The following is a 15,888-nucleotide window of genomic DNA, read 5'->3' on the forward strand; positions in this document are numbered from 1 at the left end:
GACGAATTAACAGAGGACGAAGGAAGAAGAAAAGAAGCAGGAAGCTGCGGCGGCCCTCACGAAGAGGCGCAGCAGACATGCGCGCTCCTTCAAGAGCGAGGCGATTCTTTGCGTCTTTTCTCGACGTTTGTCTACTGAAAATCCGTAAAAAAAGGTTTTGAACGTGGTTTTAGAAATCGGTTTTAATGAGGTATTTTCGACATAAACCTTACAATCGTGGTACAATAATTAAAATACAATAAATAAAAGATAGATTATATACCCTCAGGCTTACATGTTGACGAAACGAGAAGGACTAAGATATCGATTAGTGATGCTCGACGCGAATGCAAAGAAAGTGCCCTCGTAAGAGGAAAACGATTAGATTAATTAAGTTGATTGATAATGTGGAGTTGGTCAAATACGTGGTCGAATGTTCAAGCACGTAGACGCCAAAAAGTAAGAACAAAAGTCTAGAATGCAAAGGGAGAAGAGAAGGGCGGACACTCGCGTGAGAAATATGAGGAGCGAAGGCTCCTATTTATACTAATCACGTGAAGGAATTAGGGTTTCGGAGACTCTTTGGAAGTGAATCTCGGAAAGATATGAAAAAGATATGAAAATTACGCAGAAAAGGACCCGGGAAGGCGCGCGAGCCCTGCGTCTCTTGGAAGAGGCGCAGCAGACCGCCGATCTGTTCCCAAGGGGTTTCCTCCTGCGGAAGAAAGATTTCCGTGTTTAAGTTATGGTAGGACGGAATAATTCGGTTTTCCTTAATATCTTATGTGAATATTACGGGTAATTGTTTACCAAAAGATAAAGATTGTGAAATATGGAATAGAAATATCCGGAACATTCCAGAACATTCTGACTCGGGATTTAACGGTTATCAGAAAATGAAGACGGTTTTAGGCCCGGACTCCAAATGTACTCTAATTATCACAAAACGACCGTATCGGGACGTAGATGACAACTAAGAGGTAGACATTAATATTTGAGCAATCACTTGACGATAATCTTACGAATTGTCACAAATCGTTCCGCGTACCAAACATGCGGTCCAATCATCACCGGGTGGTTTGCGAGAGGTGTAGAAATGAGGTATCTACAAAAATTATCAAAGAGAAATAGATACCTACATGCCATATGAGTTTGTGTTTTCATATGAGTTGCCGAGTTGGTGTAAACTACTATAAAATATTACAAAATAATAATAGTAAAAGATCATATATTTATCTTAATCATGGAATTGTATTGGAATTAAAGTACTCTACTTTGTATATATAAGAGGTCATTTGGTTACCCACTAAATAACACAGGAATTTAAATACATGTGAATTGCAAAATTGACCTATTGTTTGGTTACCCAAATTCACATGAATTGGGAGTTCTCATGAATTCCAATTCCTCCATAATAGAGGAAGTGGCTTCTCATGAATTCCAATTCCTCCATAATGGAGGAAGTGGCTTACCTAGGTCCCCTAGGTAAGTGAGAATGACTACATGAATTGCACTTTCTACATGGCAACCAAACAATATTTACTAATTCACGTGAATTCTAAAATCACGTGTTTTATAACTTCTTAGGCAATACGAATTTATACATGCAACCAAACGACTCCTAAGTTAAAGAAGATGATGCCCAATATTGAGTAGAAGTACATTAAAATGAAAGGATAACATTTCACTCCAAAAATAATGATCCATTAGTGTGAATTGTATATGAGATTGAGATAATAAGCGCAAACCTTAGTATATTTTTTTGGGATTATAATTATAAAAGATAGAATTGTAACGTGAAATATTTTGTACAAATATATAGATAATGTGAATTGAAAATAAGATTTACAAACATGTGCATTTTTTCTGATTAAATTATATCACGAGTCGTGATTTTAAATTAATAGATGTAGAGACTAGTCTCTCACATTTCATTTAACTAATAATCAATTTAATATTGTTTGGAAATTATAATGTTTTAACGTTGCAAGTCAAACTTTAATCGCTTTATATTGTTTGGAAATGATTTTGTTGTATTTTAATAATAATTTAGAGATAAGTCACTATTACGAACATTAGAGGAAAAGAGTAATACGTATAGAGACTTAAACCTTTGAAACGTGGGAAAACTACCAGCATGCAAATCAAAATCTAAACATAGATGTCCTTTCGACCGGGTACATTAAAACCCTGTTTTTTAGCACTTTTAATTTCAGCTTATTTAAGTTCAGTTTCAGCTCTATTTTATTCAGTTTAACTTCTTTCACTTTAGTCAATCAACTGATCTCTTCATAATTTAAATCTTAATTCAGTTCAGTTCAACTCTTTCCGCCAAAAAATCAGGGTCTTACTTCAATTCACTTCTACATTCAGTGTTCAACCATTTTCAGCCGAAAAAAGTAAGAAATTACTTTAGTTCAGTCAGTTTAGCTCCATTTAGTTGAGTATAATTTGGCTCCATCAAATAGTTTAGTTCAACTATTTTCATTCGAAGAGACATGGCCTAATTCTTTTAGATTATAACATGATTTTAAAAAATCGCCACACTCATTTTCTTTCATGATAGTATCTATTGTCAGAATGTCAGACATACGAAAAATTATTCGAAACGGTATTATTTCTAGGCTCGTGCATCGCACGGGTATTAAATCTAGTTAGACATTAAGCTCAAAAAATTACAATATAACTCAAAAAAATACATATAAGTTCAGTTGAATTTGAGTTTTGACGGCAAAAAATTAAAATGTAATTTATAAACTTTAAAAAGCTCAGGAAAAATACACATAAGCTCAAAATCTAATGAGGTATGAGGTAGTACATCCGATGTATGTTCCTATTTCTCGTAGTATTTGTTTAGTTGTCTTGAATTAAATAATTGGATTATTTAACAGGAATACTCCAGACTATCAACGACCTTCTCAAAATAATCCAAACTTTAATTTAACTAATAATAAAACAAATTATCCACACCCTCTTCTCGTATTACACTAAGTAACCGGCTACCTGTTTAGCAAGTAGCTTCCCTTTAATTTCCCTTACAAACCCACCCATAAACCACCCTATCACGAGACTCACCACATTACCAACATCCACCCCAACCGTCTCCAGAGGCGAAGCTATGCCTGGGCCGGATGGGCCATGGCCCAGGTGAGACTTATGAGAATAAGTAACATATAAGTAGGTTGTTACAATGAAATGAGTTTGTGTATGGCAACTAGTCTTGCTTGTGACGGGCTAATCCCGTCACAAACTTGTGACCTCTCACAAAGGGAGAGGGATAAGTGGGACACCTTCCATGTGCTTCCCACTCACCTCACAATGGTTATTTTGTGAGAGGAAACGGTATCCGTCACAAGTTTGTGATGGATATCGCCCGTCTTCAATGAGATTTTGTGTATGGCATAATGGTTAGTGCATTAGCATTCTATAAGCGGTATGACTATAAGACGAACAATGAACAGATAAACTTACAGAAATAGAAGAGAAAGTTGTCGTGGCGTGATAGAATCACTGCTCTAAAGTTGAATTTGCCCCGCTCGATACACACGGTCTTTTGGCAACCAACCCCCAGGGTTACACGACGTCTGAGTCTAAGGTGTACGACAAAAACTCAGAATGAGGACTACTTGCAGAACGTTGCCAAATATCAGCTTAGCACAATAGAAATATTTAGAGAGAAATACAAGAGGAAATAATTGTTGTGTCTTTTTTGTGTGGTAGGGATGGGTTTATATAGTAGTGAAATGGGTATGGTAAGTCACAAAGTTAGTATCGTAAAATGGTAATTTTAGGATACTACACAATCAATGTGGAAAATCTCATAAATCAAGTATGGGAGAATGCACAATCAATTTGGGAAAACTATCCCATGAATAAATTGGGAATTACCATTTGCTTCTTTTGAAGCACTAACTCCAACAATCCCCCACATGATTCAAAAGAAGCGAAAAAGAATAGCTGATATAAGGCAACGGAACGTAAGTCTTAGGATGACAATGTTCCTGAAGAATTGAATTGTCACCCAGTGCATACAATTACCTGCTACAGCCGTATCGAGTTGCTCTCGGCATTGGACTCTCCACGGTGGTTTGTAACGGATAACTGCGCACAAACCTGCATTCGAATCTATGTTCGTCCTCGCGAAATGTCGTAAAAGGTGCCCCTCACATGCCTGGGATCTCGTGAACGCTCTAGAGGTCTTAAAGCCTAAAGACCTCATAGGGGTAGGGCATTTCCCCCACATTCACATAGGTAAGTCCATCAGGTTTGACTATCACAAACCATCCTTAAACAAGGACTATGGACTTATTAAGAGCATAGCTCAACCTTCCTCACATGACAGAAATAGCTCAATATATAGAAAGAATACTACATCACTTTTATTAAAATAGGAATGGTAGTAGTATTACAACATGAGATCTTCGTGACTTCGTTTGGCCCATTGAACTTGGTAAACCCAAGTGGGGGAGCCCCGTCACGATTCACTCTCAATAGGCTTTAAACCCATTCCTCGTGGTGCCACCTACACCAACATCTACCATGACCATTGGTAGGAGGATCTCAATATATCCTCTTCACAATTTACGTACGTACTATCATGATATCACATTGTGTAAGGAATCTGAATATCCACTTACAATTCAGAACCTTTGTGAACACATTATCCTATCAGATTATCCATCACTCTTGATAATCTGCCAAAAAACCTGACGCTTCAGATTATGATGCAAGACAATTAATGGAGTCAAAATATTCTCACAAAGGAATACAACCACTTAGTCATTCAGCTTTTTATCCTGCAAATTCTTCACAATATATTCATACTCCATTACATATTAAACAATGCAATTATGCATCTATGACTTGCATGATATAGCCTTATGAAAGACACCGTTTTTCAAAGTCAAATAAATATCATAATTATTCGACGTTCAATTAAACTACAAACTCATTCCCAAAGATATAATTGTTTTCATGGATTAGCTTACAAAAACCATGGTGTCCTTCACCTATAGCAACAATATAAGCATTATCATATCTCTCATAACGCATACAAACATCATATGTATGTAACAACCTTTCCACCATTTTATTTTGTCACGTATAAACTCAAGAATACATCTTAAATAGCTCATATATTAGTGATCCAATTACCACCAATAACTTCCGTTAAAGAAACATCGCAAAATCAAAACCAAATAAATACAGATTATGCGTTTTTTTCCTTTTCTTGGTTTACTATAAGCATTTTAAACAAAATAAAAAGTAATTACTCGATTACTCGAACACATGTATTACTAACCAGCCATTCACAAAATCTTAATCGGAGAAACAAGTTTATACAATCCCAATATCAGAGTATTCACAATCAATCAACCAATCCCATGTAATTGTCAATATCACCACATCCAACATTGAAACTCAATTGTCTTACGATAACAAAGTTAAGGGTAATTATACCTTCACTAGACACCCCCACAATCCACAACTTACTCAAAGCATTGACTAAGTAGACATCATTAACAATATTTTAGTCTTCAAAGCTAACATTCAAGATGGCATAAGATGGTGAACAAAAATTACCCTTTTTGAAACATGTCACCAAAGATCAATATTGTCATATAGGAAATTATTAACATCGTAAACCAGGATGCTAAATAATTCATTGTCATAACCATCTATTCATCACAAGTTATTTTAGATCTAATTTTGTATTGCACAAAACCATACATAACACGCTCCATATATTTCCATGTATATTACATAAGAGATACGTTTTTCTCAACTTAGAGAGAAAACACAACTTTTCAAAGTTTACTCAAATAATAGGTAGAACACCTACCTACTTCCCCCACATGTTGTCATATTATACATAAGTGACAACACAACAATCAAAAAGTCACGAATATATTGATCCGATCAATCATATAAGCACATTAAACAACATTTTTATATAATTAGTATGATGCGTGAACTAGTAAATGTCTATTAACAAAAATTCCCATACATGTGTCAAGGTATAGATAATTATTCTTACACAACATTAGTAAGAATTTAAGTGTGATATGCATTGATACAATTTGTGATGACATTCACCAATTAACAGTTCATCAAAGACGCCATTTAACCCATTAATTTTAGTTATTATGACACTAGTAGAGTGTTGACATATAGATCATACATCTCACAAAATATTTGTCTAACCATATATTAAAGCACATTCTACCATATAACTTAAATAGCTAAAATTATAAATCACACAAGTCACCAAAATCTTTCAATAAAAAATAAAAGCAATGAAGCACTTACATGCTTACATTATCAACCATATGGACTATGGAATGAATCAAATATCCATTGTATTTCTTTTATGTTCTAAATATATTTTGATAGAAATATCACTAATTCACATGTAGAGTTTACAATTTTTCCCTTTTCAAAAACTCATACCCAAAGAAGGATAAATATCCCAATTATTCATAAATGACGATATTCCAAATCATGGTTTGTCTGGTGAAATATAGAATTTTCAGCAAACTATCTCGTTTGTTAACGGAATTGTGAAAAAACATTAGTACATATATCTCATACCATAAATATTTTAAGAAACCACAACAAACATGCCGATTTTCGAGTTAACTAAAAATTATTATGCAAACACTTTCTGAAAATCAAAACAAAGAAGCACCTCATAATAACCCACATGAGCTTCATTACCAAATACTTCCATAGCACGCACTGACATTCATTATGATATATACTTGGTTTGAATAACAAAATTTTGAGCATATGAAAGATCAATAGGCGAGTTCCATAATTAATACTCCTAACATGTGCCTTATCCCAACTATCAAAATGACATGTAGGAAGTACAGTTTAGAAAGCAAATTCACAATACTAACAAATTAAATATAGTACAAAGCTATATCTCCTTTTTCACATATATATATATAAGGTGATTTCACTAAATATCAGTATTTACGGGTAAGAAAGCATATACATCCGACTTGTATATCATTATCAACATTTAATCGAAACTTAGAATATAAACATGTTATCACTTACCATTTACCAACCACCAAAATTAAATCTCTGACCAAATAATTCTCAAAGATAATATCAAAAGGTTGTATTAGTTTACTACTCCACTGATCATACGGTACAACATCAATGTTAAAGACAATCATCAAGTTAAGCAAATTGTTTAATAAAAGGAAGAAGGGTCAGTCATTACTAATTATATTAACACGTATAGCACATACACAAATTGTTTACACATCAAACCAATGCCCTTTTATATAATCAGTAACACTTGATACGTCTTAAAAAAAAAAATCATCGTGATAAAAGATTGTATAAATAAATTCGACTTGTGGTGACGAATTATAAGCAGAAACATACATAGTCATATCGTCTTAAATAAATAAAAAAATTAACGAGCAAGAAAATTTTAACTTCAACTTTAGACTGTAAGCGGTATGACTATAAGACGAACAATGAACAGATAAACTTACAGAAATAGAAGAGAAAGTTGTCGTGGTGTGATAGAACCACTGCCCTAAAGTTGAATTTGCCCCACTCGATACACACGGTCTCTTGGCAACCAACCCCCAGGGTTACACGACGTCTGAGTCTAAGGTGTACGACAAAAACTCAGAATGAGGACTACTTGCAGAACGTTGCCAAATATCAGCTTAGCACAATAGAAATATTTAGAGAGAAATACAAGAGGAAATAATTGTTGTGTCCTTTTTGTGTGGTAGGGATGGGTTTATATAGTAGTGAAATGGGTATGGTAAGTCACAAAGTTAGTATCGTAAAATGGTAATTTTAGGATACTACACAATCAATGTGGAAAATCTCATAAATCAAGTATGGGAGAATGCACAATCAATTTGGGAAAACTATCTCATGAATAAATTGGGAATTACCATTTGCTTCTTTTGAAGCACTAACTCCAACACATTCAGCCCCAATGGTCACGCGTTCGAGGAATCTTATCGAATTTTATGAATTTTTTTTACAGTTTGCTTTATTTGTTTAGATAATACGTCATGCATGGACGATCTATAAAACATATTTTTTTTTGACAATAACAATTCTTTCGGAGTGAATTTTACAATATTTTAAAGGGTTAAGGCCCTATTCTTTTGAATCAAAACGGATCGATCGAATCGAATCGAACTTATAGGATCGAATCGAATCGAATCGAATCGAACTTATAGGATATGAACTGAACTTATAGGATCTGAACTAAACTGAACTTATTGGATCTGAAGTAAGTTTATAGGATCCGAACTGAACTGAACTTATAGGATCTGAACTCAACTTACATGATTCGAATTTAAATTAACTTAAATTAATTTAACTTAAATATTATTATTATTATTATTATTATTATTATTATTATTATTATTATTATTATTATTATTATTATTATTATTATTGTTCTTGTTCTTGTTGTTATTTTTATTATTATTAATTTCTTTTTTTTTTTTTATAAAACCGAAGCTATTATTATTATTATTATTATAAAAATAAACGCACATTTTTATTGAGATTAAACAAAAAATTTACAAGAAATTAGTGGGCAGCCAAGAGAGAACACTGATAAGAAAATATAGTCTAAAACACAAGGTAAGATAATAACATTTTTCCGCTTTATATACATTGGTTTGTTCATACATTATACTACGGTTACATTACAATAAAAAAATAATGAGAAGAGTGATAATTTTGTTTTAAAAATAATAATGTATATATGTATTGAATAATTAATAATTAATAATATCAAATATTTTTGCGTCGATTTTTAAAAATAATACTCTGTATATAACTTTTCTAAACTAAAATTATAGGATCTGAACTTATAAGATCTCGAATCGAATCGAATCGAACTTAACTTATAGAATCGAATCGAATCGAACTTATAGGATCGAATCGAATCGAACTTATAGGATCTCGAATCGAATCGAACTTATAGGATCGATCTCGAATCGAACTTATAGGATCTGAAGTGAAATTAAGTTAAGTGACTTTAAGTCCAAAAGAACAGGACCTAATTGATGAGAATAATCTCAACTATGCCTGTCCTGCTCAAAATAATCCTAACTTTTCAATAACCTAGAATAATTCAAACTATTTCATCATTTAACTTTAATTGCTATCCTTCTCTTATTTACCTATTATCACCGGTAAGAGTAATTGTTTCTAGGTATTCCTTTGTAACACCCCCTCATACCAAGGTACCTTACCAAGGACTACCTTAGTATGAAAGGCTGTTACCATCTCGGTTGCCCGAGGTTAGTATATCAAAAGTAACAATCCAAAACAACTTTAATAAAGTATAAAGAGTTTAACGATTACATAATCTCGGACCAACTCAAAATAAAAGCGTAAGGAACTCAATACAACTGAAGTCAAAGACAGTTAAACTCGTAACAGCAGAAGCTAGACTCGAAGTGATAACTCCCCATGACTGTCCCATAGCTAAACATCTTCATTACCTGTCATAATCTGCTCACCATCCCCGAATGGATCACCGCAGGTTTTATAAAACAACAACACGAGGTCAGTACCGCTCAATCAAGATAAGACAACCAAATAATGTAACCGGCTGATCATCCTCCACAGTAACTGACTACACACCGAAGTGTATAGCCCTGCCGGATTACCCATCGCAACAGGTAATCCACTCCGCCGGTGGGGGACCGCAGCCCATCCCCACCAAGTCCAGCTCATCAACGAGCGACTATCAATCCCTGTCCCTTAATGTGCACATCCCCTCCCGTGACGGGTTCCACCGAGGGCGAACTAGGGTGTGAAGCCACTCCCGCAAGTGACTCCACCACAATCACACAACACCACAGCATCACAGCTGTCACAACACCACAACCGCGACAACACAACCACATCACCACCGTCATCACAACACCCATACTCCGATGATCATCAGATAACAACAATTACAACACAAGCACAGTCTTAAATCAATTAACAGTAACTGAGTAGGGAAACCCTACCTTTTCGCAATCCGCTTACGCTGAAATCAACCATACAAATGCATAACAAATACCACATCGTCATCTACAACAACAATTACATAATTCCAATTACCACATGCCAAAACCCTTTTCCCCCAAATCACAAATTAGGCAAAACCCTAAAAGACAAATTAATGGAACTTACGAAATTAGAAACTTACCGACAAAATCGACGCAAGGAAAGATGAACTAGACTCACGAACGATCCACGCAAATGAGAGAGAGATTTGGAGAGGATTAGAGTTACGTTGTGTAGTTTAGGTTTTGTAAAATGAATAGAAACTGTAAAACGCGTCTTAATATAACTCCAATCCTTTCTAAATCAACCGCGGAAAATATTACCTGTCAGACCGGATACTTGGTCGAGTATAGAGTATACTCGGCCGAGTACCCTCTACTCGGTCGAGTATTCAGCATACTCGGCCGAGTGTTCCTGGGCAGTAGCCAAACAGGCTACACGACACACTCTACTCGACCGAGTAGGCCATACTCGGTCGAGTATCAGCCTATAAAATCCGTAGTATTACAGTCTTCCCTCCTTAAAAAGAACTTCGTCCCCGAAGTTCCAACCCAACCTATGAAACCTGGACATCTAACACTAGGTCTACCAACCACACTTACTTCCACAACATGACTCACGATATCGTCCCAACTACAGCATATACTCTCAGTCTCAATACTAACTCCATAATATCATCAAATAACCACAATATAATGTTGCCAACTCTGTCTCACTTCTATAACACCCACTAGCAACCTCAACCATCAAGACGGAATGTTACATTCTACCACCCTTAAAACGAACTTCGTCCTCGAAGTTTACTCACACACATAAACATCCTCACACAATCCGTTAACACTATCGAATCTTAATCACACTCCTAAACATCATACTACTACGAGCACTGCCATTACCTGTAATAAAATCGACCATCACACAAATCCATCCTTATTCTACACCAACACTCAAACTTCCAATTGCAACCTATATGACCATCAAACTCTCTTGTCGCATCCTACTCCTCTTAAGATAAATGTTACGTCATTCAAATTAAATTTATCTAAAGAGAACATTCATTGGGTCGGGTTGATCGGGTTACTTGGGTATTAACTTGGCAATACCAACCCGATGGTAAATTTGACAAAACCAACTCGACCCAGTTGACCGATGCTTGAAAATGATCCAAACTACAACCTTCGAATGTGACCTGAATTCAAAATTGATCTGACCTAGCCCAAACATGACTTGAACTTTGGTGACTCGGAATTAACCTGACCTGAAATGACCTTACTCAAAACCATTCGACCCGAAAATGACTCGACCAAACATAACTCTAATAAAACAAATATTTCTTGAAATGACTATTTTAAAAGTAGCACACTTTATAACTGTTTACGTTAAAATAAAGAATTAATAATCAAAACTCAACTAAAAATAGGTAGTAATACAAAAATAAAGAATTAATCACCAAAATTAAACTAAAAATAGGTAGTGAGTAATATTAAACCTACTTTTTTTCATTCTTAATTTTTTCATTCTTAATCATTGGCTAGAGAATGAGGCGACCAACAAATCGACTGCAAGAAAAAAAAAACATATCGAAACAAACCCGAAACCCTAAATAACTCGACCCGATTTAACAAGAAAATATGACGCACCCGAACTGCCCGATCCAAAATGGCCCAACCCGATTTTACATGTTTGAGTTATGGTCATTATTTCGCAAATTATAAGGTTAATTAGTTTTACATAATTTATAAAAATCATTCAGAATGTCGGTTTATTTTAGTCTTTATCACCTTAATTTTTCATTATTTTTTTTCAACATTTTATTATCTGGGTTATATTTCGAGTTAATGTCAGGTTATCTTTTGTATCAGGTCAATATCGGGTTATCTTTTGGGCCGGGTCGGTTGTAGGGTCGGGTCAAAGCCAATATCCGGTCGGATTTGGGTTACAGGCCATCTCAGGCTGGGTCGGGTTTGGTTTCAAGTAAGCTCTAATCGGATTAGGTCAGGTCACGGGTCATAATCGGATCGGGTATGTTATAGATTTCAACATTTTCGGGTCTTAGACGGGTTGGGTTGGATTTGCTTGAACTCGGGTCGGGTCAGACTTTGCCGACTCTAGTTGTGACAACAATAATTTAATGGAATATACAAAGCTCTAATTTGTGAATAATTTTTTTTTGTTAGTACTTTGGAATTTGGATGATCTCTCCATTGAGCTGAAAAGGCAGAAAAAACTGGTTACAAGGTCAGAGCAAAGATGCATCCAGAGACATAACGAAAAACATCGCGCCGCGGTCCTTCTGTTTCGAGTTAGGTTAGAGCAAAATTGTCCCTGGACCAATTATAATCTATGCAATATTGCATTCCTAAAATCAAATGGAATATACAGAATAATTAATATGCAAGTAGGTTGCATTAGCCAATTTTAAATGTTGCTTTATTTGTTTGGTTATGAGAACGCAGACGAATGTAAGTTCGTCTACGTTTCAAATTGTGTTCTTTTAGTACTTGTATCCTACCTACTTGTGTTAAAATGCAGCTAGCGTACGCAACGCGATCTATGTGGTTGACAGCTGATTTTTGTCTCAAATTTTGACGACGGACTAATAAGGTTTAAGGATCAGGAAACTGGTATAATAGCTGATTACATGGATGATATCATGTTTTAACAGAAAAATATTAAATTCAGTTTTATATAACAGATATTGCAGTGTTTAACTGATGCAAGCGAAAAATTTTTAGCTGCACTGAAAGCTACAGGTGCTCAAGTTGTTAATTTTTAAGCTGCAAATGGTTTCTGTATTTCCGGTGACACGCTCTTGCTGCAAGTTTATAAATAGAGGTAACTTGATCATGCCTTAGCACTAAGAATTATATCCCGGAGATCTGCATTTGGTAAGTGGAATTCCGTTGTTTGTTATTCTCTGCCAGTAGGCGTAGTTGATGCGCTCATGTACGTCTGACTGTCAAAGTTCGACTAAAGCTTGTCTTGATTATGAACTACAACCTGCAGGGTTGGAGCTCATCTTTATTAAAGAGTAGTTATTACATGATTCTGCCTTTTGCCCAATTTCATAAGGATAGTTTTCACCGCCACTTGTTTATATAACACGTACTGATTATTAGAAGACGATGTTCATTTACAACTTTTGACTTCTAGGTTTGTTTTAATGGAAGGATTCCCTCCTCCAAGTTTAATCAAAATTGATTTCGGAGGGGAAATGGCCCCTTCCATCCCCTCCTTCCTTAGAATTTAAACTCAATTCCCAAGAAGCATTATTCTTAACGGAAGACGTACCAACAAAACTGGTAACTTCAAATTGAACTCATCTTTTAACTCGTGTTCCAGGGAAATTGTCTGGACAAATATGGCAGCTAACAATCAAAATATCAACGTCAAAGACAATGGCAGTCCGACTTCAGGAGAAAATGTCAAAGAAAATGAAGTAGTTCTTACCATTCAGAGAGAAAACAGCTCGAAAGCACGGACAAGTAGTGTTGGAGCCTCTCAGTTAAGATTTTTGGATGTGCCCGTTTCTGCATACATGCAGTTGGGTGAGGATATAGAAAACGAAATAGTTTCACAAGCCGCGGATGTTGGAGACAGAGAACTCAGTAGAAGAGAAAGTCCAAGAAGCCTTCGTTTCTCAATGGATCGAGGAGTCGCTTTTTCTGTCCAAGAGGATTTGCTCGAGTCATATGGTCCTATTAAATCACGTGCAGTCTATCCAGTGTCAGAAACCAGTAAGCCAGTTTCCACTGATGTAACCTTGCTGGAGAAACAGGTTGGTTTTGTGCATATGCAGACTTTAGGCTCTTCACTAGTTTTGATTTTACATAAATGATTTCTGACTTTATGCTCTTATCAGCAGGAGCAGCAGAAAGACGTGCCACCTTCTGTGGAATATGTCGCCTGCCTCGCGTATTTGTCCTTCTTTGCAATTATTGGGGTAAGATTTACATGGAATATATGAATTAATTATGTAACTTAGTCATTTAGGAGGCTGGTCCTGTCGATAATATGCGCAAATAAACATCTGAAATAATCCTTTTATTTATACAATGGACCAGGTGCTAAGCTGTTATCTTCTGAGAGAAGTATTTGGCCCGAGCGTGGCAGCTGTCACGAGTTACACTGGCATTTTGTACTTAGGCCTTCCTGCAAATATGGTATGTCTGACAGTGTCAGCTTGTGTTTACTTTTAACTTTCCCTAATGAAATTTGTTCATACTTGTAGGTTGGTTCTTTCTTGATGGGATGGTTAGGTGTTGTCTTCAAAGGCGACATATCTCGTGTGTCCGATCAACTAGCAATTGGATTAACAAGTGGTTATCTCGGTTCCCTTACAGCATTTAGTGGTTGGATTCTTCAAATGGTTGACCTTAGTGTTCATGGAAAATGGGTTTATGCCATTATAGGTCTTCTTATAGGTAATGGTTGACCGTGTTCTTCTGTGAGACCGTCTTACCAAAGTTTCCACTATACACGTAACTGATTATTTGTGGCTCTGACAGGCTTGTTTCTTTCTTCATACTCTTTCAATTTTGGCATCGAGACAGCCAAGGGTTTCAAGTATCTCCTTAGACAAGTTGGAATAGGTTCGAGTACTCACAGGTTGAACAGAAACAACGTTAAGCGTCATCTGATAGTTATCGTGGTGTTGATCTTAATGTGGGGAGGGTTGTGGACTACATTTGGGATATTGGAGAAGAAAGACTTTAAGAAAGGCGGTAGTAAAGCTCAGCTTTGGTTGGCTTGTTTCTTTGCTCCTTTCGGTGTCTGGGTCAGATGGTGGCTTGCTAGTCTGAACGGCCGTGGAGTAGGCGAGTCAGGCTCCTTAAGATGGATCCCTTTCGGAACACTCACTGCTAATATCTCTGCTGTTTGTATGATGGCAGCACTTGCTATACTAAAGAAAACTGTAATATCTTGCTTCCATCGACGTATTTTTATCATTATATTTGTATTTTTAGTTGTTGAGCAGATCATGTATGTATTTCTGTATGACAGGTTGATACAAGGAAGTGTGATATGGTTGCCTCGGCTGTACAATTCGGCTTTGTAGGTTGTTTAAGCACAGTTCCAGCCTTCATAGCTGAATTTAATTCAATGAGACAGAGCAGCAAACCATGGAGAGCTTATGCATATGCGACTATCACAATCGGAGTGTCGTTTGCCTTTGCAACCCTGATATATTCTGTACCTGTCTGGACTTTGGGCTATAAGTAGATTATTGATGATGCTATCATCTCTGCAACTTAGCATGGCATGATGACAATGTATGTGTATACTTGTACATTGGAGTGTCATTGTAAAACTAGTAGGTTTTGCTTAGGACGGTATTAAGTGAAGACCTCTCAGTCTCAAACAATCCCCTTTAATTTTAATATTATTTAAATCGGTTGTGAGTAAGTCTTAACTTAAGACCGCCTGAAATAAGAATTTGTGTTGTAAAAGTGACTTTGAAGTTGTAAAACCACTTGTTAAGTTTACTTTGTTGGAATTTATACATGTACTATGAAGCATAAATGTAAAGAATTTTCAAATGGGTTTTCTGTTGAGTTTTGTGTGTCATTCTCTCAATTTTACTGTCACATTGTGTGTTTAATTTCCGGAACAACCGTTTCAAAAGTTTTTAAGGTGTTTATCTTTTGTTGATATACTTCTAGTCCAAATACTAGCTTGATAGGACCATATTGGCAGCAAAATCAATCTCCCTTCTGAGTTTTAACATTGCAGCATGCGTATCATGAACTCGAGTTTTTCCAAAGTCGATGATGATTGTAGCTGACTTTTGTTTCTTGTATATAGTGTAGTGTAACAAAAATATGAACAATTTCATTAAATCATGAT

The 15,888-nt window shown here is 35.8% G+C and overlaps 1 protein-coding gene across 1 annotated transcript; it reads left to right on the top strand.

The window, feature by feature from the left end:
* The first annotated feature begins 12,876 nt into the window (after positions 1-12,876).
* On the top strand, positions 12,877-15,581 carry LOC141656032 (fluoride export protein 2-like). The gene is made up of 7 exons (XM_074462990.1): positions 12,877-12,929; positions 13,384-13,819; positions 13,907-13,984; positions 14,106-14,204; positions 14,273-14,465; positions 14,550-14,956; positions 15,046-15,581. The coding sequence occupies exons 2-7, from the start codon at positions 13,403-13,405 to the stop codon at positions 15,262-15,264; spliced, it is 1,413 nt and encodes a 470-aa protein (XP_074319091.1). The 5' UTR covers positions 12,877-12,929; positions 13,384-13,402; the 3' UTR covers positions 15,265-15,581.
* Positions 15,582-15,888: the final 307 nt, after the last annotated feature.

Source organism: Silene latifolia, chromosome 5 (genome assembly GCF_048544455.1).
Source record: "Silene latifolia isolate original U9 population chromosome 5, ASM4854445v1, whole genome shotgun sequence".
In the NCBI taxonomy this organism is placed as follows: domain Eukaryota; kingdom Viridiplantae; phylum Streptophyta; class Magnoliopsida; order Caryophyllales; family Caryophyllaceae; genus Silene; species Silene latifolia.